The sequence below is a fragment of the Pseudorasbora parva genome, chromosome 13, assembly GCF_024679245.1.
Source record: "Pseudorasbora parva isolate DD20220531a chromosome 13, ASM2467924v1, whole genome shotgun sequence".
NCBI classification, from domain to species: domain Eukaryota; kingdom Metazoa; phylum Chordata; class Actinopteri; order Cypriniformes; family Gobionidae; genus Pseudorasbora; species Pseudorasbora parva.
The window spans coordinates 34,729,424-34,755,647 of NC_090184.1; the positions used below are offsets into that span (position 1 = coordinate 34,729,424).

General features: G+C 37.1%; 1 protein-coding gene and 1 long non-coding RNA gene across 2 annotated transcripts in view; one reads left to right on the plus strand and one right to left on the minus strand.

Moving 5' to 3' along the window:
• Positions 1-7,744: 7,744 nt before the first annotated feature.
• LOC137038264 (uncharacterized) lies at positions 7,745-9,974 on the minus strand. Its single transcript, XR_010897441.1, has 3 exons — positions 9,710-9,974; positions 8,386-8,473; positions 7,745-8,290 (listed from the first exon to the last, which is right to left on the minus strand). It is a non-coding gene; the product is annotated as an uncharacterized lncRNA (long non-coding RNA).
• Positions 9,975-11,615: 1,641 nt separating this feature from the next.
• Positions 11,616-26,224, plus strand: part of agbl4 (AGBL carboxypeptidase 4) — a 451,864-nt gene continuing 437,255 nt past the window's right edge. Inside the window, 2 exon segments of the mRNA XM_067414131.1 lie at positions 11,616-11,775; positions 12,781-12,903. Coding sequence (XP_067270232.1) covers positions 11,742-11,775; positions 12,781-12,903 — 157 coding nt within the window. The 5' untranslated portion in view covers positions 11,616-11,741.

Below are 26,224 nucleotides of genomic sequence, written 5' to 3' on the forward strand. Positions count from 1 at the left end.
GCAAGTGGATGGATGGAGCTGGGATTGGCAGCCGGGACCTGTGTTTTTAATTGAAATACTGTGTTATACTATCAGTCACAATTGTGACCAATAACAAATGTACACTTCTTACGAGAAAAAAATATAAACGCAGGAGTATAAATCTCAAATTAGATCAGTTGTAGACGCTTTGAAGAATATGTCTACAAATAGTTCTATCTGGTAATTAAGGTGTTTTACTTGCTTCTTTTTGTTGTAGTCTGGGGAAGACATCTTCATTAGGGCTGAATCTGAAATTGTCCCCTAAACCACCAAGCACTATTCCCTATGTTAGTCAACTAATATAGTTCACTTGAAGGAGTGAATAAAAACGAGTGTGTGATGCTGGACAGCTGTCGAGTGTACATAGGCAATACACTCTTATTGCGGTGCAATGTGCTATTGAATGAGTGCACTTAATAACGTCCACCATGGTTTCGATCTTAGGGGGCGATTTCGGATTCTAGGCTTGGAAAACCATTTCCTTATGTGCAAGCAGGAAATAAACTGATCTGGTCATGTGACCTCTCGCACTAGTCACATGACATTGATACGTTTTAATTAAGACAATACATTTTTTTTCATTTAAAGGTTTAATTTATTGCCCAAAGCCAACAACAACACTTTTAGATCTTTCAGAAATAATAATTTTTAAAAAAAGCAGCCACAATTGTGAGAAGTGGGATTAGAGGGGTTAAATTGCGTAGACAATTTCGTTTTTTCAAGCCTTATTTGTGTTGGAAATTACTGAAATATAATCATGATTCATCAAAAGTAGTTTCAAAAGATAAAAAAAAATACAATAATCTTTAGATGGAACCTTAAACGCTGAAACCCGAGGAGTAATGTGACCTGTCCTATATGAATAATTAAACATCAACAAGTAAACCCTTTAATTTCATTTGAGAATGACAAAGAATAATTGACAACCTGAAAATACAGTAATCAAATCAGATTTAAATCATACTGCTTATTTTAACTTAATGTTTGTTTGTTTGTTTACTATAAATAACTGTTTTTAGTGACTCATATTCTTGGCTTTAGATTTTAAAATGTTGTTTCATGTTCCTTTATAATTCTTTTATATGGACAAACTTATACAAGTATGAGCAATCATGAGGTCATTGTTAAACACTGATTTAGTCATAGATTTGCAGATGTATTCCCATCAGCCAATGACTGCATAATGCTGTAATCTTACCATTTAAAAAACTGTATTCAATATGCATACTAAATTAGACTTTCACAAGATGTTTATTTTAAAATGTTTAGCTGTAATTGAGAGACTGGGTAAAATTGTCAAGATTCATTATGTTGTTTTGTGTAAAATAATTTCTTGTTCAACGATTATAATACTGTCAATCCATGGCAAAGCCTAATCATCATCTTTATGCCAATAGATGCAGCTAAACTCAGGTACAAGACAAACCACAAAACCATATGTTTCTCTCTCAAAATAACAAAGCAGGCAAGAATAAGTCATTTTCAACCTGTTTTGTTTCTAGTGAGTGTGAAAAGCGGAGGTTCGCTGAAAGTGGCTATGACTGCAGGAAAATAAGCTGTTTCTTTCTTTCCTCTTTTTGAAAAATGCGTATGGTACAGTATGATCTGGTCTCCAGGCCCCATGAGAGGCGTGTGTCCAGTTAATAGCAGCCTATTGACACCGACCCATCTGTTAGGGTGGACGGAAGCCAACTGAAAAAAGAGAGATGGAGAGAGCGTTGAGAAAGAATACTACCATTTTTACGTCAATGAGTAAAGTCATACATCATTATGTGCATGAGGCATTTTTATTTAAACCATTACATTTATTTTTGTTATTATGGGACGTTTTGTGGCTCCATAGCATCTGCGTGGTAACTTTTAATGCTAAATCCATTTAGAATAAAATCATTATGGGCAAATCTTATTAGGTTTAAGGGTTAGTTCACACAAAAATGAAAATTCTGTCATTACCAAGCGGCAACCTCCCGCGATCTCCAATACGGAAGTAATGTAAACTGCAATTCATCGACTGGCCACTAGGGACAGGCTCCAGAAGGGAGCAGAATCTCATCAGCCCCATGTTAAAATTCCCAACTTTACAGTTGAAAAAAACATGTTTACAGCCTAATACAAATTGTGGTTTTGGCCTATATGGCTAATTTTGATCTTCATGACAACTGTGAGGGGGGTGAATTTTTTTATAACTCATTTGTTTACGTTATATAAAGCCTTAAAGTTCTGCATAATTAAGGGCGTGATTACTTTGCGTGACAGGTGGATAGCCATTTATCTGCCATCTATAGTCTATTGCGTCACCTAAGCTCCGCCCACATCCCGCCTTTTTGCCCATTTTCTGTTATCCGGGAGTGACACGAGATGACTCGCTCGCAAGATGGCACCGCCCAGCTCGCCGCTACTATAAGCTTCAGAACGGCTTATCGGAATCCTATGGGTGACGTCACGGACACTATTTATAGACTACTATTTAAAAAAAAGATATTTTTGTTGAAATCCGATGGCTCAGACAGGTCTTCATTGAAAACGATGTCATTTCGTCTCTCAAGACCCATAAAAGTGGGTAAATTTGTCTAAAGACGTCGTTACAAAGCCCATCTCACTATAGTGGCTCTACAATTTACATTTATATTTAATCACTTAGCAGACACTTTTATCCAAAGCGACTTACATAAAAGGGGAGAGCAATAGAAGCAATGAAACAAACAGGCCAACAACCTGTTAATACAATAATTCAATAATTGTGTGAAGCGACCAAAATAGTTTTTGTGCGCAAAAAACCTAAATAACGACTCATATAGTGATGGGTCGATTTCATAACAAAGTTTCGAACCATTATGAATCAGCGTATTGATTCATGATTCGGATCCCGTGTCAAACTGCCAAACTGCTGAAATCACGTGACATTGGCGATCCGAATCATGAATCAATACGCTGATACATAACTGTTTGAATCTTTGTTTTGAAATCGGCTCATCATATATAAGTCAATATTTATTTTCTTTTTTTTGTAAAATTATTCATAAAATTATTGTAGAACCTCTGTGGTGAGATGGATTTGTAACAACGTCTTTAGTGCCTTTTATGGGTCTTGAGAGAGGAAATGACATTGGTGTCAATGAAGGCCTGTCTGAGCCATCGGATTTCAACAAAAAATATCTTCATTTGTGTTCCAAAGATGAACGGAGGTCTTACGGGTGTCGAACGACATTAGAGTAAGTAATTAATGACAGAATTTTAATTTTTGGGTGAAGTTACCCTTTAAGAATGCACCCAGTGTGTTGCATGCTGCCAGGCAGTCTTGCTAAATATGCTAAACAGGACTGTTTTCTCACTCTTGCTGTAATTACATTATAACTGTGCTATCACAAGTACTCTATCCCATACCGGATTTTAGCGTATACACCAGACCTGGTTAAAAATCATTCAGGAGACGGATGTGTACGTGTGCACGCAATGGGATGGGCTGTCACTTGAATCATGGAGTCTACTGCTTGATTCCAGAGTCATCTGCCTCTCATTCTCCCTCCTCTGTCCACCAGGGTCCCAGGAGGATTCTGATTGCTGTCTCCATAGTGACTCTATGTGTCTTCATAAAGCCTGTTCAGAGCCTGCCGCTTCTCCTGTGTGCTGTCTGTTCCATGCAGATGACCTGCCATTCACTGCAAGGGACTCATGCGTGGATTCCCAACATGGCCCTTCTAAAAAGGGTTTCCCTGTACACCACCAAAAACATGTTGGGCACGTTGGAAATGCACACCCACACTTACAAACACTCAAGTTGCCTCCTCTTAGAGCGCTTGCTCCAAATACCTCCAGCCCAAAAGAGAAAGTCTCATCTTTAATGTTTTACTCAATCCAGTTTTGCCATAGTCGTTGGCGTCACACTCGTCTCGCATGATTGTTAGAAGCAGAGTCGGTTATAATGCTGGGGTAAAACTTATTTTGATGTGGAAAAAAACATTGTGTCTCATGGGAACCAATTAAAAAATCAGAGGATCAAGAAGTGGACTGTACTTCGCTTTTGTATTCTGTGATTGATGGGTTCATTAAATCATCTGTTCACTTGGCAGACCGCATGACAGGACCAGCGCGTGAACAAGAAATTCAGCTTTTGCAGGCACGTCATAATTGTCATAGGAATATCTGCTGTGATTCTATTTCTCCCACAATTATATTTCCTGCTTTTTGTTCTCAGGTCTATGCGGCTGGCAGATGCATGTGCATCACATGCACCCTGGAGCATGCGCAGACGTCTGCAGACACAAAAGAACAAGGAGATCGTTTTGAGCGATCTATATTTTTGTCGCCCGATTCATAATACGAATTGACAGTCTCAATAAATAAACAGGGAGGCATGGAGCCAGATAATTGGAGATGTTAGGGAATGACATACCATGAAGGACAGCTTTTCAATTTTCAGTTTGAAGGGTGTACTGTGCAGCACAATTCCTCATTATTTAAAAACAATCAAACTACCCCGGCTGCCCTGCTGGTTGTAGTTTGCCATCAAATATAATCGCAAGGAAAAAAAATCATTGCCAATTTTGTCTTATTAAAGACGACCCCCGTTCTCTTCATCTGCTTCTGACACTCGCCGCTCCGCTCATAACCTGAAAATTAGTGGCTGAGGGTCTCTATGCCTGTGTCCTCCTGAAACGCAAGTCATATGGTTGTTCATTTGCAGGCTAATCAGAAAGCTGCACTATTAATGGAAAATGAATGAGGTCGGATTTGATTGTGGTTGATGGCAGAGGCTATGCTCCAATTGTCCTGGAATCCATACACTTTAATCAATCTATATTGAGAGACAGCCAGTGTCGGTTGTGAGGAACATTGCAATTTAAAAAAAATTATAAAAAATTAGACACTTGTAGAAGGATGGTTGATGACCTCAATCTCTATCTTGAAAATATAAGAAAAATAAATATCAGGTTCAAGGTAGCTAGAGATATTAATATGCTTATTTTTTTTTTCAAATTCATATAAAGCCTAAATGTTGAGTGCAAACCTGCTTTATTATATGGGGGTGAATTCCATTCAAATGTGAGCATCACTATATGCTAGTCACTCCAAAGAGCAGAGCAATTAAAGTCAATTATCTCCTAGATTATTTAGTCACAATGGATTTTATATTTTTAGTGAAATATGCTTTGTTTTTTAAAAGTTGATGTGTGAAATTGAGTGAATGGAAATGGCCTGTTTATATTTAACTTTGAGTTAAAATGTACAATTATAAGACTGCATGCTGCCAGCACAAGTAATAACAAACTTTCTACTGCACTGGCAATAGCAAAGTGTTCTCACTGAACAAAGCAACATGCTTCATATTATTACTACATGCAGTTATTCACAACCTAACCGTAAGCTCTACTCTTCTGCACAATGGAAACAGAAACTTTTTCAAATGTCAAACATAACTGAACATTAAACATTAACAGATGTTTTTCGCCACTCAAAAACATAAAATAACACTTCATTTGAATATATTTACATTTCCAGCCACATGCAAAGAATGCTGGGAACTAACACTGATGTCTCTAAATAAAAAGTGTATAGTGCTTTTCACATACATTTCGTTTCAAAGCAGCTTTACAGAAAATGCATGTGTCTACATTACAATTTAGAGTGATCTGTGACTGTGTCCAAGAAATGTATAAGAAACATACATGTACAAATCACACAGTTAGCCAACAATGTATTTAAACAATGTACTGTATTCATTTAAGGCAGAAACAATGAGCTCATTGAAGTGATGAATACATGTTGTTAACTAAATTATTAGGATATATAAAAAATTCTGCATGTTAATTCAGAGTTGCATCGTCTGAAGTCCTCACAGGATTTGGTCTTAGAGTCATCTCTTCACAGGTTTGCCTATCCAAACTGGAGTTGGTACTCTCTAGTTACCTAGGGATGGGCAACCCAAGATAAAACAGAAAAGCAAATGGAAATTAATTTGCAGATCTGAGGTTCATAACATTAAGCAAAGATAACCATGTGCATTTGATCTGATATAACTGGAGTACAAGGTTATGAGATGCATTATGTGAATGCTTGGCTAAAGAGATGCGTCTTTAATAACTGGTAGAGTGAGTCTGAGCCCCCGAACGTCACCAGGAATTCTATTCCAGAGTTTAGGAGCCGAATGCGAAAACACTCTCCCTCCTTTAGTGGACTTAGAAATCCTAGGTACTAGAGGTTTTGTAACCTTTAAATCATATGGTGCATTTTGATTTCTTGTTTTTCTTTCTTTTTAGTGTGTTATGTAGCTGTTTGTGCATGGGCGTCGGAAGCAAATAAAAAGTGGTTGGGTTAGTAAAATATTAAGGCAACATATAATAGGTGGTGAAATTGTTTTGCAAGGGGTCTGGAGGTTCTCCCCCAGAAAAAAAATTATTTCATAGATGTGATTTCCTGCATTATGGTGCATTTGAGGCCATATTCCTTTCTTATACCAAAAAAGACCTCAAACCAGTCAATACCAATAGTCTAATAAAAAGGCTATATTCATTTAACTGTCATAGAAATCAACAGTTTCACAGATAATGATAAAGAACAAGTTGCATGTTCTTTGTGCTCCGTGTCCAGACAGAAAAAGTGGCGTTTACTAAACGATTGATTGGGCCAGAAAAAATGAAAGAAATCACTGAATTATCTACCGTGTCTATAGTCTAGGGGTAAGACGCATGGCATCAAGTTTTGACGCAAATCGATCAGAGGTTCGAATCCGCCTTTTGCCACAATCGCTCTACTCCCTTTCCCCATCACATATCGGAAAGGTATTTATTTTCAATAAAAAAAGAGAAAATAATAGAAAAAGGGAAATAAAGCGTTTAACATGTGTTTAATAATACCTTTTTTTAATAAGTTCCTCGGTTAAGGGGTAGCAAGGTAAACAGACGTGCTGAATTAGAGACGATAAAAGTGAGTGGGTCCAATATCATTGGTCTTAAAAAGTGGGTGGGTCTTGTCCCACCCACACACAATGGTTCCGACGCCCATGTGTTTGTGCATGTATAAGATCTGCAGAGTTACAAAGCTCAAAGTCTCAAACCCAACGAGATATTCTTTGTAAAATTTAAGGCTTAGCCACACCTTCCTAAAATGCTTTGTTTGTGGGGGCAGAGTTTCATAACACCGCCCAAATGTATAAGCAAAGAGAAAATTCTTGCGGTATGTTGTGTCCTCCATGTCATGGAGACACAGTTTTTCATTGCGAACGCTAAATTACTTTATTTGGTCTTAAAGGAGGGGGCAATTAGAAAACAGTGGTTAAGCTTTAGTTACAACTCTGTTCTAGAACAGTACAACCCAAATATTCGACTGCGTGCTGCATTTTTTTCTGAGGACTGTTTCTACACAGCAAAAAACATGTTGGGAGATTTATCACCACGGGTGTTAAAATTATCACTTTCCGGGTGAACATACAGGTCCGTCTTTGCTAGTGTTAAAACAACACTGACGAAAGTGTTCGTTATACAAACACTGTGTTAGTGTTTCTTTTTAGTCACTCAAGGTGTTGAGAAATGTATTACTCATAAGTGTACATTTAACACTTTATGGTGATTAATCTCACACACCCAGTGTTTTTAATGTTTATTTAATGTAAATACTTAAATACTAAAATGGCACTGTGAATGAAATTTAAAACAATTTATATATATTATTTTATTTTTTCCCCAAAAAAATCAAGTGACTACAAATTTATTTGAATATTTATTGAAATTGTAATATATCAATTCCATTACATTTGGCAGACACTTTTATCCAATGCGACTTACACTGCATTCAATACCATTTTTAATAAATAAAAAAAAAAACATTTTTGTCAGTTCTTGCTTTCGCCGGGAATCGCTACAGTAAAGCCATTGTTGTCACACATACAATTGAATAAAACAATTTCTTGTTATACTCCAATGCTATAACATCTTACCATGATAAATCTCTACTGCGTTTCAAACAAGATTAAACAAAGAAACATTCCTCAAGTAATGTTTTAATTGAAAATACAAAAATTCAACATTGTATATATTAAATCAACCTTAATGTTAAAAAAACTGTCTGGTTTGTAATTCATTCTGATAAAAAATACTATTCCTTTATAAATTAATACATTTACATTTGGCAGATGATTTTATCCAAAGACACTTACATTGCATTCAATGTACGCATTTTTACATTTTGTCAGTTCTTGCTTTCCCAATTCATCGATCCCACGATCTTGGCGTTGATAGCGCTCCTCAAAATGATCCAAACACATATATCGTTCCTGTTAAAGAGACAAATTTGGTTAAAACAAACACATTAAAAAAATCTAAGATATAAAGTTTCAAACATCTTCAATCAACAAGCAGAGATACTTACATAGCCTGTCTTCCTTTCAGGATCGTTTAGGTTTGTAGAGTAATAATGCCAAGGGCATACATAGATTGTGGCCTTAAGTGGTTTCCTTCTGCAATAATAAACAATATTCCATGAAACAAAAATCCTCCAAAGCAGAAAGCAAACTAAAAGACTCAAAATAATCAGGTCACTTTGTGTTTTACTTCAGGTTATCTTTATACCAACACATAGCAAGAAAATGTTATATTCAAAACATAAGCACTACTGTTACAGATTTACAATACTACAACTAGAAAAGGCTAGAACTAAGTTGTACAGAAAAAATCGCGCATGGAAGGGCACTAATGCATGTCTGCTCAACTAATACAAAATAAGACGAAAAATGTCAAATAGTATGAGTGTGCAATGTCGTGGAATGTATACGCCAAAACTCATTTCGGCGTGCATATGATATGCACTTTATGGCGTATATATGACACGCTCTCTTGGGTAGGTTTAGGGTAGTGGGGTGGGGGGTTCGTATGTATAATACGCCATAAATTGCGTATCATATGCACGCAAAAAACAGCGTATCATATGCACGCCAAAATGAGTTTTGGCGTATACATTCCACGACATTGCACACTCGTACTCGAGTTTCTATATGACTGAAGCAGTTCATGAAGAAAAGCGTGTCCTACGATGTTTTCGACATTTTGGAGCGCTGTACAGAATGGTCGGCGTATGTTCAAAGTACAACGAGAAGATTGCTAGAACACAGAGCATTTCACTCGCAAAATGTTGCAGGCCGATCAGTATGCGCAGCGCCGACAATGATGGACCGTGCTATCCGTGGGAGCTCGGCCAGGGATCGAGCCCCGGCGTCACACAAGAAAAAAAAAATTAAGAGCATTTAATTCATTCGATTAACGTCTGCTTTCTCATTTGAATGACATTTCAAAACACCAGAATTAACTCGTAGTTACGGGGTGAAAGATATAAACGGTCTTATAAAGGTTGGAAGCCCTAAAGATACTTAACGTTATGCCAAATGAGAAGAAATAACTATCCAAGTCCAGTGAGTTAAAATGACACATAATGTTAATGCTGCTACATTATTACAAAATTAATACAACGAAATTAAGTCACTTACGTAAATCTCGTCCTCCATTAACGAATTTAGTGTGTTAGTGGGGGTTATTCAGTTATGTTAAACTGAATGGCGGATCAAAAGCGCGCTAAATTTAAACTGAGGTAAAAAAAAAAAAAAACGCTAAGAGTTAAGTCATCCACATCGGCTACGTTACTCATTATACAAGCTCATTAATAAATCACAAGTTGATAAGATAATAATACTATACTATACCTTGTCCTTGTAACCGTTGTGTGTGCTGTGCAGGGAAATCCATAAAGATGGAGAGACCGAAGGATGAGCTGGGAAATTTAAAATGCTCTGCACATGCGCAGATGTTGATTGTTAACACCCAAAGGAAACACTGTGCTTTATCACCCAAAGGAAACACTGTGCTTTAACACTAAACAAGTGATAAAGCATATAATATTTGTAAATTAACACCAGATTTTATCACTAGATGCCCAACACCAGGTTTTTATCCCTCAGTAATTTGCTGTGTAGCACCTTGGAGAGAACGGCATTACTATGATAACAAATGCAAACTTACCAATCTGATATTTTCTGGTCCAGTGGCGCTGGCAATTTTGATCGTTCAGCTTGGTCATCTGCATCATACGGATAAGATTTGAGCTTGAATTGATAATGTATAATGTAGGACGAACATTATCATTTGTCAATATTGCTTTGGTTGCTGATGTTCCAAATATGGTCCATCCAGGTTGAATCTGCTACAGTTTATGGTCCGTCATGCTTAAGGTATTTGGGCCAATCACAATGCACTGGATCACTGGCCAATCAGTGCACGCTGCACTTTTCAGAAGATGAGAAGATGAGCTCCAAGAAGGAGAGGCAAAAAGGAGTAACAATAATGTATAGTATGTGTAAAATAATTACTTTTTTTTTTTTTTAACATAGAGCCATGTTAACATTGCATTAAACCAAATACACAAAATAATGTTCTTTTTAGAACCATCATATATGAGCCCTTTAACCACTTTAGCTCTGCAGCATATTTTGAATGATTGTGATTGATGCAATGTTGGACCCACGAGTGAGGCGCAGAGTTGAGTTGGTTAAAGAGCATAATGGATTGTAATGAGATAAAAGATCAGTTTAATACACAGGAGCCAAACCGTTTAGGGCCTTATAGGTCAGTAATACATTGTAATTGATATAGAACTTAATAGGTAACCAGTAGAGATGATAAAATTGGTTTTATATGTTCATATTTTCTTGACCTATAGTAAGTAAGTACTGTGTAGCTTGTTTATTGAGTATGCAGCCTGGGCAACCACCTATAATGCATTACAGTAATTTAGTCTAGAGGTCATGAATGCATGAACTAACATTTCTGCATACAGATAGCATGTCCCATAGCTTAGAAATGTTTCTGAGGTAAAAAAAGGGCTGTTTTTGTCAAATTTAATTCGAAATTTGAAGTAGCTGTTTAATATCCAGGTCTTTAACTGTAGAGGATGAAGTAACAGTACACCTTCTAAATACAAATTGTATTCTAAGAGATTTTATGTATAGGTTTTTGGTTCACCTCATTATTTAGTCTGGAATGACCCTGCAAACAGAATCCACATCAGTGTTGTAGTCAAAACCAGGCAGAGACCGTCCTGAATAGATTGAGTCTGAGTCAAGACCAAGACCAAATGCTCCCAAGTCCAAGATCATATGGTTTTCAGACTTGAGATTGTTCTCCCTATAATTTTAGAATACATAATTTTAGGGTGTATAGTTCTATTTTGTCAAATTCCCCATTGAATCAAAACATTTGAGTGGAGCATATTGAAATTATTTTTGTTGTTTCCATTAGTGTTAGCAATGAATTATACTTTGCTTAATTTGCTACTTCCCAGTGGGAGGGACAATATGTTTAGCCTATTTCCACAGAGAAGAAAGGTTGCGCATTCCAAAATAAACTTTTATCTTTTAAGAGGAGCTATACACTTACATGTGGGTTCAAATCAAATAGACACAAACTTCTTCTCTTTTTTTTTTACCATGTTATATTGCATGTTTTATCAGCAGCTAATAAAGGGTTTGTACTCTGTAAACACTGCTGACATTTTCTCTCCATGTGGACGTTTTATTTGGCGCGTTGTGGGGAGACATCCGTGTGGCTGGGGGAGCTGTGCGCTTTTCGCGCGCTTGCACCTGCTGGTTACGTCAAATCCTTCCTCGCGTGGCAGCACGCCGTCGTCTTGGAAACGCTCATTCAGCGTCGCAAGCCTGTGTGAGGTTGTGTGAACGGAAGATGGAAGATAACAGCAGAGAGCATATCGATACTGGTGTGTAAAATTAAAACACATGCATACAGTCATCTCACATTTTTCTATTGGCAGACTCGGGTTGGATGCTGTCTGTGCATGTAGCGCGCGCGAATTGTAGCCGTTAGGTGCATGACACGAGCGCTTCGTCCATGTAAACAGTGACTGTTTGCTAACGTTAGCCGAATAAACCTCATTATTGTGATACTTTACAACTCTCTTAAACTGTATTGCAATATATATTAACAGCTGCATAAGTCATGAAACGCAATCCCACGTGCGATTGTAGTCCAGCCTTGTTAAGGTGGACGTTTCCAAATACTGTGACTGATATATTCACACTTTACTGGCTCTAACGTTACTACATCTTTACGAGACTATACTAGGTTTGCTATGCACTTCTTGGTTAAATTTACTATACATGTACTCATACAATATAGCCTTATAGCCTTACAAGTATTGACTAGCTAGTCTAGATGTGTTCGTTAGTTGTAATATGATCAGACTCGCAGCCTTCTCTGTGAAAATCTTCTGTAATTTTATGTGACGTCCTATATAAATTCATCCTCTCTCTCTCTCTCTCTCTCTCTCTCTCTCTCTCTCTCTCTCTCTCTCTCTCTCTCTCTCTCTCTCTCTCTCTCCATGTGTGTACTGATAGGTAAATACTGTAGTATTTATTTAAATAATAGAACAACTAAAAGGATTAGTTAGCTCCAGAATTAAAATGTCCTTATGATATACTCACCCCCATGTTATTCAAGATATTAATGTCTTTCTTCAGTCGAAAAGAAATTAAGGTTTTTGAGGAACACGTTCTAGGATTTTTCTCCATATAGAAACTTCAACTTGAACAACAGAGACTAACGGGTTGTAGCCAGGTCCATATTGCAGTTTCAATGCAGCTTCAAAGGGCTCTACATGATCCCAGCTGCGGAATAGGAATCTTTTAATTAATGTTTAAAATATGTTTTTTTAATATTTGTACCTGTGTGGGCCAATCACATATTTTTGAATTTTACGTGGCAGAGAATGAAGCAGGGGGAGAGGATGCTCTGGTCGGGAATGTGAACAAACTGATGATCACCCCTCCGGGATACACCGGACCACCCAAAAAAGGTCATGTCATCTTTGACGCCTGCTTTGAGAGTGGTAAGAGTATTTTTAAGTCACATTTTCATCTCTATACTGAATGCTGTAATATGTACACAGGGCTTGACATTACCTTTTTTGCTCAGCAGCCACTGTGGCTAGTGGTTTTCTAAAGTTTCTAACTCTAATGCAGCTCTTCCGCATTTTCACTGGCCAAAATTGTGTTAGGAAATTTGTTGTGTCTCAAAAACTTTATTCAAATTCAGTCATTTCAGATGTTTAAGAACATTTTCAGACTAGAGCATAGTTATGCTAGTTATTTATTTACAATTATTTACATTTTTTACGTGATTCTAGTCTGGGGAAATAAGCACAGAAAGGCCAGATCCAGAGCTGCTGTGTGTGTTAGCACATGATCACACTCCCCATCCTCCTCATCAAAGTAGCTGGTGTAATCCACATCTGGTAGCCGAGTGTTGTTCTTTGCTCGGGTTTTAACGAAAAGGAAAAGTTTAAATCGCTTAAAACAGACGCGATAGCTGATTCGAATGAGTGATATTCCACACTAGCATCACTGTCAGTGCACCATCATCATCGTGTAAACCCGCCCCAACGTTTCTGATTGCTGCCGCGATTTCGATGGATTAGAAATGGGTTTGAATGAGCTCTTTGCCAGACTACTTGCAGAGCAAATCTAAATTTGGCAGAAGTTGTCTGGGTTTTTACAGGCTAATAACGCTGTTAAAATCTTAGACAATTTAGTTTAGGGTTTCTTGACCCTTTAAAGGCCCACTGAAGTGCTTTGGAACGCGCCACATTATTTAATGTGTTGACATGATTTCCGCTGAAACGGCTCCAGCTGTTAACAGCTCCTCCCCTTTTTTGAATCAGCCAATAGTGTTTTGTTAATAATATCATAGTTTGACTAGAGCAGACCTTTCTGTTTGGTGAAGCCAGTGTCCTCTAACACTGTATATCATCCTAATCTCCTCCATATCGCTTTGAAATGCAGCATTCTGTGCAGAATTCAAATGGGTCCGATATGTTTATTGTCTGCGCGGACTCACGCATATGAGCCGTGCTGCGCTCTCGTGTCTGTAGTCTAAATTCAGAGCTGTTGGTTTGTGTGGGCTGCTGCGGTGCTTGAAACTAAGGTGAAAACAGACTTCGCTTCAAAAGAAAGCATATTTACACTGAATCGTTTCCTATCACATATATAGTGTGCTATGTGTCTTTCACTAGGGGTGGGAATCTTTTACCATCTCACGATTCAATTCGATTCCGATTATTAAGGCCACGATTCGATTCATAATAGATCGTCATGCGTCATGAATGGGCTAATAAAACAGGCTCTGCCTTTAAAGACTCGTTGTCAACATTTTCATATACTCCACTCCTCAACTTTACTTTTACTTCATCCATTGCTACTCCTGCAACGCTCGTCCGTCTGGTCTACGAGAGGCATCAACAAAAGTTGCAATGTCGCAGTGGTGGTGACATGATGGCTCAAATGGCATATCATTGTTGCGTGAATGTGTAATGGTAATTTGGACATAGACATTATAATACAGTATGTTCAAGGAGGGAAGAAGGAGGCGGGAATTGGCGAACATTTAAAAGACTTTAACCAAACAAAATGAAAGTAACGTGGGCAGCCCCTCACGGACAACTGCCATGCGATGCCATCCTCGGTCCAAAAAAAAAAAAAAAAAAATTGGTATTACGACATTTCTGTCCCCCTCACTCCTGAAAAGATGGCTACGCCCCTGAATAGAACACAAAGTCGATCACTGTGTGATGCATGAATCTCCTATGTCCATCGCACATACATCTCTGCTTTGTTGATTATGGTGAAAGTGCAGGTTTCAGTGAGTGAGAGAATGCTCTGAACAAAACTCTGGCATTTCAGCGATGACTAATCTGAGCTTCTGATTGTTAGACATTGCATTTATAAGCGCAATAGAAACGCGTATGATTGGTTATAATGCTCAACGAGATCATAACAGATGCCTTTTGAGAAGACTACAATAAAATTCAAACCCCCAAAGTGGCTAGTGAGAGACTGTGTTGCACGCCACAGCTGAAATCCACCTGCAAATGGCGAGTTGGCGGGTGTTATGTCAAGCCCTTTGTGAGCATACCGTTAAAGAATATCATTTATTTGAATTGGATGTCTTTTGTAACATTATAAATGCCTTTAATGTCATTTTTGATCAGTTTAATGTCTTTGCTGAATAAAAGTAGTGTCAATTCTGCACCTTTAGCACAGGATAAAATAGTAAAAATGAACTAGGCTAGGATAGTAAACAACATTTGAACATTTACCGTTAGTAAATTGTTGGTTGAATATTTTTTTAAAGTGCATGCTTCAAAGTAAAGGAATCTAGAACCAATATTTTATCAGCAGTTTACTAACCACGAGTGTAAGCAGAATGTTAACCTAATTGTGTGACTGACATGTTTATGATCTAATTTATCCAGTATATTAACAAAATATCAATTTAATAGCACCTTAGTTAAACAATATGTTAACATGGCAGTTAATTAAAGATTTAGAAGGATGTATACAGTAAACAGCGAGAATAACCCTCTGTTACCTCTACAAATGCGATACACCCTTGAATTCCCAGGAGAGCAGTAGACCTTTGTCGTCAAACATGTTTGTGCAAAAATCATTGTCAGTGTCTTTTGTTTAACCATACTATTTTAGCATATGGCAGCGCAGTCTGAGAGAGACTATTGTCCATGTGAGCGGGGCTTTTAATGGATAATTATCTCCCTTTTAAATGGAGGGGTAAAAATTGAAGTGTTTCATTTGAAAGTGACTGCTCTTGACGGTCTACCTCGCTGAAAACTGTAATTAAAGCAAGTTATGATATTTTGAAGAATGCTTTTGAGTAAATGGCCTTTGTTTGGCACTTTTTGCCGGCCTGAATGAACAGTGATGTAATGAAAATAAAGTGCTTTTGCAGTGACAAGGTCAAGTGGGCAGCTGAGAGCAGCTTTGGGCCAGATTGACAGTGAATCAGTATGGCTGGAACAGGCACAATATCATTCTTTGCTGGGAGATTAGGTTCAGGGTCTCCAGCAGATGAGACTCAGCTTTCATATTCTTGACAGCCAACCAATTCACCCCTCTGCGTGGAGAGAGCTCGCCTGTGGCTAGGCTCCCTGTGGGGAGGTTTTTTTTTTTAATATAGATTTTTTGGTCTTGGAAATATTCTGTAATAGTACAATTTTTAGGTGGACCGAGTCTTTCTGGTCTTATCGGGTAGTTTGTGTTGAATGTTAAACTGAAAGAAAGCAGTTGGTTATGGATCCAGTGTCTGAAACGTAAGACTGACCACTTCGAATCAATTCTGAAGTAACTTGATAAATCAATATGATTCTGAGCAACTCTACCGGAACTAATAATAAAACGGTGTTCACATTGTGCTTTAGGAGTTGAGCCATCCATCATCATCGAGATGTTTATTACTGTTATCAAAACAATGACATTCGTCGTAGGCTTGCTTGGATGTTGACAGTAGTCATATGAAAGCGATAGTCGAGTGGATGATGTTTTGCATCGCAGGGCGGCAATAAAAGGACATAGAATATTAACATAAGTTACAGAGCCAAAGTCAATATAAATAAATAATCAGGATGTTTTATAAGTTTCTCTGTTTTCCCCTCTGACTGGCCCCGAAGACCCCGAGGCACTGATTAATGAACATCCAGCCGCAAGACCAGGATCAGCTAACATATATGACATTACCCCCATGTCTCTGGCTCGGCAAATTCTCTGAATGATTTATGGAATAGATATTAATCTGCTTCCAGTAAACGCATTATCCAAGTTGGAAAATGGAGAGGAATTGATGTTACAGCGCTAATGTCAAATTAATGTCCTGTTGCTGTTTCAGCAAAGCAACACTGCAGTGAAATGATGTTAACCACTTACACACTGACAAAAGGGAAGCGGCACTTTCTTGGCAACAATCTGGGCTTTTGACGTAAGTGACTTTGAGAGCTGAAGCCCCCGTGTCAATTGAAGGACTTAAGATGCAATAGTTCAGCAAAGTTTTCGGAGCTAGGCACACCCGGTCATTAATCAAACGCTCTTCCCTTTATGTTGAAGAAGATGTGGAAATGTAAAGGTTTGTGGCGTTGTGGGCTCATTTGTCAGAAAGCCACCTGTCAGCGAGTGATAACTTTTCACCGTTCGTAGCCTCTCCTTTGTTACAGTGAAAGTCAGCACCTTCAAAATGGAAATGATATTTAATGCACAGTCAAAGGATAAAATATCCCCTTGGATAGCCTGTAAAAAATGATAATAATAGTATAGATGCATTAGATATCACTCACTCAGATCTTGGGAAAAAGTTCAAACCTTTTTCAAAATAAATGGCTAAAAAGCCAGTTTTAGCTAATCCAGTTGATGTACTGTTAGGGCTGCACGATTATGATTATGACAAAAATCATCATTATTATGTATTTCTGTATGTGTGTATATATATATATATATATATATAGGTTAGGTATATATATATATATATATATATATATATATATATATATATATATATATATATATATATATATATATATATATATATATATATATATGTACCTAACCTATATAATACACTCACCTAAAGGATTATTAGGAACACCATTTTAATACTGTGTTTGACCCCCTTTTTTAGAGGTGCAAACTGCCCCATTCACCCATTCAGTTTGTCTCCCCAGCACACATTCACACATCTGCGACCTGGTTATGGCTCTAATTATTATTCCTTTCGTCTGCATTGTATTTACTAACGACTCTGTTAGTCTCTGAATATTCAAACTGTTCTATTCAAACCTCATTTCTAAATCAAACTTCTCAATTCACCTTCTCTGAGACTTAAATGCATTTCTTCCAAATAAACATTTCAGTAGTTTTACATAAAAATTTTTTTTCATAAAAATAAAGTATTTGCTCAGGGGCAGGTGCATCTTAGGGCAAGCTAGCATGTTAGCTTAGCACATCAGCAAAGCAACAATTTATAAGATTAAAATCATGTTTTATTCAAAACTTACTTCATATCGCTTCATACTTTATAAGTCGAGTGTTTTATATAACATCTGTGATCTCATGTGGCTTCGGGTCAAAAAAATTGGACAGAAAATACACAATGATAAAAGCTATGTCGGATAGCATTGCATTATAAATATAATCTATTATGGAACCACCCAACATGGTTTAAAGGCATAAAGAACACAGACCAACCATATATTGTCGCGATTATGTTTTTATTGTCTTCAAACGTGTCTATCTGCATGTTATAGTGATCTCTGGCAGCTTTTTTTTATGTCAGATAGTTCCTGGAATGTCACATGGTTTCTTCTTCTACATGTTCCATGTATGGACTTAATGTGCACTATTACAGCTTGCCAGCACCCTCCGGCTGCCAGTATGAACTGAAAACACAGCACATTAGAGTATACAACGCTCACAATGATATATCTGCGGATTTTGGATAAAGATTAAATAAATAATACTTCTCTGTATAGAAATTTGACTCAAACATATGTGATCCGTCACGGAAACCAGGGACTCAAGTCGGCAGCTCTACTATTGAGCTAAATGAGAGAACGTTTTTTTTTCAAATTATGTGATTTTCGCTTTTTTGCAGAATCTGTTGGTTGAAATCACGAAGAAGTCTCTCCGTGTTTGAGATGGCACTAATTGTATATTTAAAAGCGTATATTTTGAGGTTGAAATCGCCTTGTTTTGTCTGTGTGTATTTCCATACTGGCTTTTGTTATTGCCCCACCCTCCAAGGGACGCGTGGCTAAATATTTATGCAGCGTTCTGGCCGGCTGTAGAGTTGATCCAAGCGACGATGAAAGTGGCATAATAAGACTGGATAATACCCTAATCTACAACTGAGCGAAGATGAAGTAGAGGAAGAATGTATCAGACTGGCTTCAGACGAGTTGGACCGTAAGAAATCAGAGGCTATATATAGATAGTAACATTTGACAGGGATAAAGACAGCGAAATGGGTCAAATCTGTAACCGTGGCTGTAGTGTAGGGGTAGGGCACATGCCATCAAGTTTTGACGCAACTCGATCAGAGGTTCGAATCTGCTTTTTGCCACACTCTCTCTACTCCCTTTTCTCATCACATATCAGATCGGAAAGGCATTTATTTTCAAAAAGAATTGAGAAAATATTAGAAAAGTGGAAATAAAGCATCTAACATGTGTTTATTAATAAGTGTTTCTCGGTTAGAGTGTGTGGCAAAAGGCGGATTCGAACCTCTGATCGATTTGCGTCAACTTAATGACATGCGCCTTACCCCTACACTAGCCTTTCTTTCCCATTCTGACATTCAGTTTGGGGTTCAGGAGATTGTCTTGACCAGGACCAAACCCTTAAATGCATTGAAGCAACTGCCATGTGATTGGTTGATTAGATAATTGCATTAATGAGAAATTGAACAGGTGTTCCCTATAATCCTTTAGGTGAGTATATATATATATATTAACACAGTTAGTTATGTCTAAAGTGAAAGTAAAATCACGTGTGTCTGTATATGGGATGAGCAGGTCTTAGCACTTGTCTTTAAAGGGACAGTTCACCTCTAAAATTATGTTAAAAGAGAAAATCACTCAGTAGCTTTGTTCATCAATGTAGATGTATGTATATTGTACTGAAAACATTGCCGGTGAACACAATCCACTGCGTCATTCACCGTTGCCGGCTAAAACTTTATAGGTCAAAAAAGAAGCCATATCTAAACATGATCCAGAAACACAGGTGCTTTCTCTGGGCCAAGGCTAATTTAAAATGGACGGTGGCAAAGTGGAAAACTGTTCTGTGGTCAGATGAATCAAAATTTCCACCTTTTTTGAGATGTGTTGATGCCATGAAATTTAAAATCAACTTATTTTTCCAATAAATTATACATTTTCTCAGTTTAAACATTTGATATGTAATTTATGTTGTATTCTGAATAAATATTGAAATTTGAAAATTCCACATCATTGCATTTTGTTTTTAATCACAACTTGTACAGTGTCCCAACTTTTTTGGAATCGGGTTTGTAGACCTGCAAGACATTTTGCTGCCAAGAACAAAATGTAATGTAAACTATTTGACAAAGGCATTAGTAAAGTATTATAGAAAGTTTATTAATACCCATTTGAGTGATTCTGATAATGTAAAGTTGAAAAAAAATCTAATTGGCTTTAAACATTTGAGTTCAAAATTAATTCCCAAGTCAAGATGCGATTAATTGCTTGACAGCCCTAATAAAAATATTGAACACAGAATCTGATTTTTTCTGTCATCCCTTGACCATCGTTAAATTATATGATCATGCTCTTATTCATGCAAATGCTTTTAAACCATTAATGCGTGACAAGACAAAAAAAGAATGCTGTGAATCTGTGAATGTCATATGTGACACACACACGATGCACAGAAAGTTGTGTGCCAGTATTGCGAGCACAGACAGCGCACCAGAATCGAGTTAAACACAAAATTAGTCTTAAATGAGTTCAATAAACATGAAGAGTTGTGAGAAAATGAAACGTGTGTAAGATCTGTGTCATGGCACTGTAAATGTAAATTGCACTGTAATGTTGAATGGCAATAATTAATGATTAAAAAAAAAAAAAAAAAAAAAAAGCATTTACATCAAGACATGAGCTGTATTTGTATCAGTGATACTGGCCCTCATTCATAAAAAGCCATTACAAAATGATTTACAATATAATGTATTTATGTTGTTTCTGCATTAATTTGGACTAAATAGCATAAACTGTGAAATTAATAGTACATTATTAAAATATATTAAATACGTAAGTGTTTTTATTGCGATTTATAATGCCTGATGAGTTTGGAGAACACCTGACAAGATCAGTGACCAAATGAGTCTTTGGCCACTTAAACTTTCCTCCTCGCTGTGCATTAAGACAATGTAGACACACGTCCTCTTCCAAGCAGATTCGTAACATCTTTAGTTGACTTTTTAATTATTGCCCTGGTGGTGAAAATGTTTCAATGCTTTAGATATTTTCCTAAAGCCACTTTCTATTTTGTGAAGCTCAACAATCTTTTGCTGCACATCAGAACTACTTTCTTTGTTTTTACTCATTGTGATGAATGATTATAGGAATTTGTCCTTTGTTTTCCTCATATTTATACCCTTGTGGAACAGGACGTCATTGCTCGACAATTTTATGTTCCTAGAGTTTCCATTCTTTTAATTCAATGACATATATTTTTTTAAATTATAGATCAAACTGATAAATAATGCATATTTATTTTTATAGCCATTTTTTAAAAATATTTTTATGGAAATCCTTCTATGTGCTGTAGTTGGCTATTTTTATTTGTATCTTGCAGTGCAGATAATTGCTTTTACAAAGCAGTAGCATGAGTATAGTTTAACTACTTCAAATCATGATTAGCTTTTAGCTTTGTACATATTTTCAGAGTAGCTTCCAAAAAATTGATATATACACTGTGACTGCTACACACAAGCTTTCAATCCTGGATCGCACCATCCGATGGGTCTTCAAGCAAACGTGTCTAACTTAAAAGCCAAGATATCACTCAAGTTCCTTTCCTCTGCCAAATTTTTTTTTTTCTTGCTTCTTTCTCCCTTTAGATAGCTGTCATGAGAAAAAAAGTCAGAAAAATGTCTCTTATCTTTAGTATCCAGGTAATAAATTCTAATTGGTTAATTAAAATAGACCATGGATACATAAACTGTTTACTGTTGGCATAAAACACTTAATTTACATTTAGATGAGATGTAACTCATTTCCTTGTCAGCCATATGCAGATTAGGTCAGTGGTATATCTTTTCTTAGGCATTTGGGCCTACAGGTTTCTAATTCTCTCTCACTTCTGTGTCTTTGTCTTTTTTAGCATAACTTATTAAAATAACCCCCATTATGCACAGTTTGATAGTAAAAAACATAATGAATCTTTCCCGAAGGCGTCATTAAAACGGTATTGATGGCTCTATAGATATAGTTACGTTTGCCGCATTATGTAAATTCCATAGATTCTTGATTTTAAAAGAGCTTTAATGGTTATAATTAGCACTTTAATCGTGTGATATTATCTGAGGTTTTTAATAATGTGGTTTTATTCTAGTTTAGAAACATTTGTTTGGAGTTACAGATTTTTTTTAACTGACATTGACAGGATTGATAGTCTTGCATTAATCTATGGCCTCTGGATAAAAGCATTCAAATTTAGCATGCTAGAAACAAGTATATTTAATGTAAAACTTTTAGCATTTTGAGGAGATCTTGAAGATTTTGAATTGCTTGTCATTCATTACCTTACACCCTTCCTTTCATTTGTGTAGATTTTCTCACATCAGTTTCATAATTCATTCTGGGGGTAAATTATGTCAAAAATATTTCTCCACATGCTGATGCTTATCAGAGGCTCTGAGTGATAAAACTTATTGACTGTAGCTGCTGATTAAATCTGGTGCCAGCTAGAGGCAGAGGAAGAAGGTGTGTGTGTGTACACAAGTGCATATATGTGAATGTGTGTCTACATAATGATTCGATTCCTACCAAGGGCAGAATATAACGTATCCACCAATGACAATTCGAGACGTGCGGTACCCCCTAAGCATTTAACGGATTTGCACTGGGGATTTTAAATTATCCATTGTAATCATAATAGATGAAAAAACTCCTTCGATTCAGCGAACAAAAGAAATGTGTTCGGAGAGGGGACAAGGCCTCAGTCGCATGCTTGCTAATGAGGATAAACAGTAGGGAAAAATCTCTCTGCTGATGGGGCTTTAATTGTTTTGCGTTTCTTTTTTTTAACGTTCAGTAGAGTTTTTCTGTCTGTTTTTATCCTCACTCAAAGTCCTCATGCTTCATGTCACTCTTGCAGAATGCATCTAGTGGATGAATGATTACGTTTAACACCCCCGAAAGACAAGAGGGTGATGAAGGGAGAGAAAAAATGTGAGGAGGCCAAGGGGACAAAATGCAGCCAAGCTTGCCAGCAGATATTTATATACTTCAGATGCACCCTGAATCAAGACAGGCAGATCCCCATTGATTAAAGAAGTGGAAACATTCTAACAATCAGGGTTTATGTTCGGCACAAGTGGCTGTAGGAGACAACAGGGCTTACGAGGAGGATGAAGAGTACTTAAACAGATATTAGGCTACTATAGATGTATTCTTGTCCTCAACAAAACATAACATGGGCAAGCATAAAAAGACAAATGGAGGGGATATTTGTTTTAGATTTTGTGCTTAGCGCTTAGAAGATGAAAATTATGCTTGTAAATGCCTTGGTGATTAGCAGAAGAGTCATGCTCCTACTAAGAAAGCTACATCACTGTCCGGTATCTTATGGTTTTCTCTCTTTTTTTCATGAGGGTTTAAGAAGGATTGAATTGAATTGATTTGGGCTCTTTTTTGAGAAGGACCAGCACAGTTTTCTGATTTATTGTTTTTATCAAGCATTTTTGTCCCCCATCTAGCTAGTTGAAGCTAGCCTGCTTGTCCTTTGTCAATTTTGTAGCTTTATCTCTTTCATTCCTCTAACTGATACTCAGGTCTGTGGTGTTATACAGCTCTGACCCTGAAGAAAATATCTGTGCACTCAGAGACCATGTGTGGAAGGGTTTTTGTGCTCTCCCCCCTCCTAAACCACAAGGTTAACAGCCTCAGTTCTTGAGTTTTACTGTAACAGATCCTTACTCATTGTGGCCCTTTACTCATATATCACTCAAGTCAATGCACACAGCCAAACGGCTGAAACATTTACAGGTATTTCGCAAAGTGGTCTGAGCAGTATGTTTTCTGTAAAAAAAATACTGCCTTTTTTCTTTTTCTAATTCATCTGCTAGATTAATGTCAAGACGGCGAGAAACAACAGATACAAAGTATAAATCTTTATTAAGCTGTACTTTATAGCATATATTCATGAGTAAAACCGAATGTGAAGTGTAGGACCTACCCCCCAACACAAAATCAACGCACACAGCGCACCGCTAAACCCATACTCAATGAGGAATCGTAGTGTCGCACCGTACTGCTAAACATGCTTTTTGCATTCCACTCCATATTATATTTTTATGCAAACATGCGTTAGACTAACCTGTTGACTCCATTGCATTAGGTCTTGCATCTATTTCAGCATCTTATGCATGACACGCATTCTAGAAATGCTGCGATCTTGTTAATAGATGCATAGCTAGACCTTGCTTTATATTTTTTCATACCACGGCCCTGCATATCGCATTTTTTTCATCCCCTAAGACATTGTAATTGAACATGAAAGAACAAGCAGCTGTATTTGCACTTTGAACTTTGCATGTCTGTACCAGATCCTTATAGTCTCATTCACAGAGATGAACTATAATTTGAATTGGTCCTCACTCTTCCTGCCGGCATTGCAACTGCTTTTCAGAGCAGAAGTGCACAGTGGTCTGCGCACAGTCATGCTGTAATATTTACCCACCCCTAGAGTGTTTGGCTATAGAGTGTGTGTCCGCACCGTGGAACGAGCTGGGTGAGCAGATATTTCAAATGTGCACAAGCAAATGAAACAGGTGATAATCCTGCCTGACATTCAAACCATCAGCCATGGTTATGTTTGATCAGAGCCCTGCAGCCTGGAGAGATATGAAATGAAACATCAGCTCTTATGCTATTGATGACTGTTGAGATACCTGCATAGGAATATCATGGAGAGCACATGCGTGGTTGCGCATATTTCCTCTGGTATCTTAGTCTGCGAGTCTGGTTTCAGCATGCACAGCTTTTCAAAATGTCACAACGTGTATTGTGATTTGTTTTGTAGGAAATATTAAAGTGCATAAGTAAGCGTTTTGTCACGCCAGGCCAAGTGAAGCATTGCATTGTTCTAAAATTTGGGTTTTGTTCTCGCATGGGGAATTAGCGTTCAGTGAATGTGCCGGCCAACAGCTGAAAGAACTTGAAATAGTTTGTCATTATACAGATAAGAGTACATCATTTGAGCCTGTAAGAGGCCTACTTTTATTCATGTACACTCGCAATAACAACAGAACTTTTTGCTTTTGTAAAATAAAAAAATATAATCATAAAGAAAATAGCCTATTACTTATTCATTATAATCTTTTTGAATGTAAAAACCACGCGAATGTCTTAAGTTTATCTCAGACAACATTATAAAAAAACAAAAAAAAAACAGTTAATGACCTCTTTAAATTCTGTCCATTTTATCACGTAATTTTAAAAACAATAAATGCTGTTTTGACGCTAGGTTTGACCGATCGCTGTATAGGCACCTCAGTTGAAGTGGCAGCGCACCATATGAGTGAATGTGATCCTCGCTTCCTCTTTAATGCTAGTTACTGAATAAACCTGAATGAACATCTGAAGACATGTTTAAAGAAAGATACAGTACAACTTACGGAAACGCATCGCTCACAATTAGTGTTTCAACCACGGAAGATGTCAATAAAACGGCTTGTAAACAATGTCACGTAGCATTACATCATTCAAGAATACACAGCTTGTTAGTTTTCTAGAGAACTCTTCTATATATATATATATATATATTATATTTTACTTAAAGGTGCAGTGTGTAGTATTTATGAGGATCTATTGACAGTAATGCAAGATAATATACACAAATATGTTTTCAATTAGCCATTTCTATCTACATACACCACGGGTCCTCTTACAGTGAAATCGCCATTTTTCACCATCATGATTCTACAGTAGCCCTAAACAAACAAACTCCTCCACAGAGCGCTAGTACCTTGATAATTTAATGTGTGTGTTTAATGTATGGTTAAATAAATCTGACATGAAAACAATTTATGCGTCTACTGCACACTGACATCACAGGTAACTGACCTTTAGAGAATTTCTGCATGTAATTATGTAGGAAATATTACATATGAGTATATCTGGGCTTGGAAAATTTCACATTCAGAGCAAGCGGTAGAGCTAGCCAGCCTTAAAAAAAAAACAATATTATACAACAATTACATAACAAATGTGAATAACTGTAAGCTACAATGTGAATTATGTTTTATGCAAAGTCTGTATTCAGATTTCAGAATGAGCACTTTGACATTTGTAGGAGGCTTATATGTTTTGATTAGCTGGGACAATTCCTGAATTTAAGTATTTGCATGTTTCGGAAGTTTGTGTTGTACAGGGAATTCAGAGTTTAAAAAGCTCACTTGTTAGGCAACATTTATGTACTGAAGTCAGATGGTGTCAGCGTGGATGCGAATCATCTACACTGGGCAAAATTGCACCTGGTTGGTTTTAGTTGGTGCAACAGGTGTAAGTATTACATGGCTGGATGTAGCGAAGCCCAGCGTAGAGCTTACACCAAACTTTTTTATGTCCA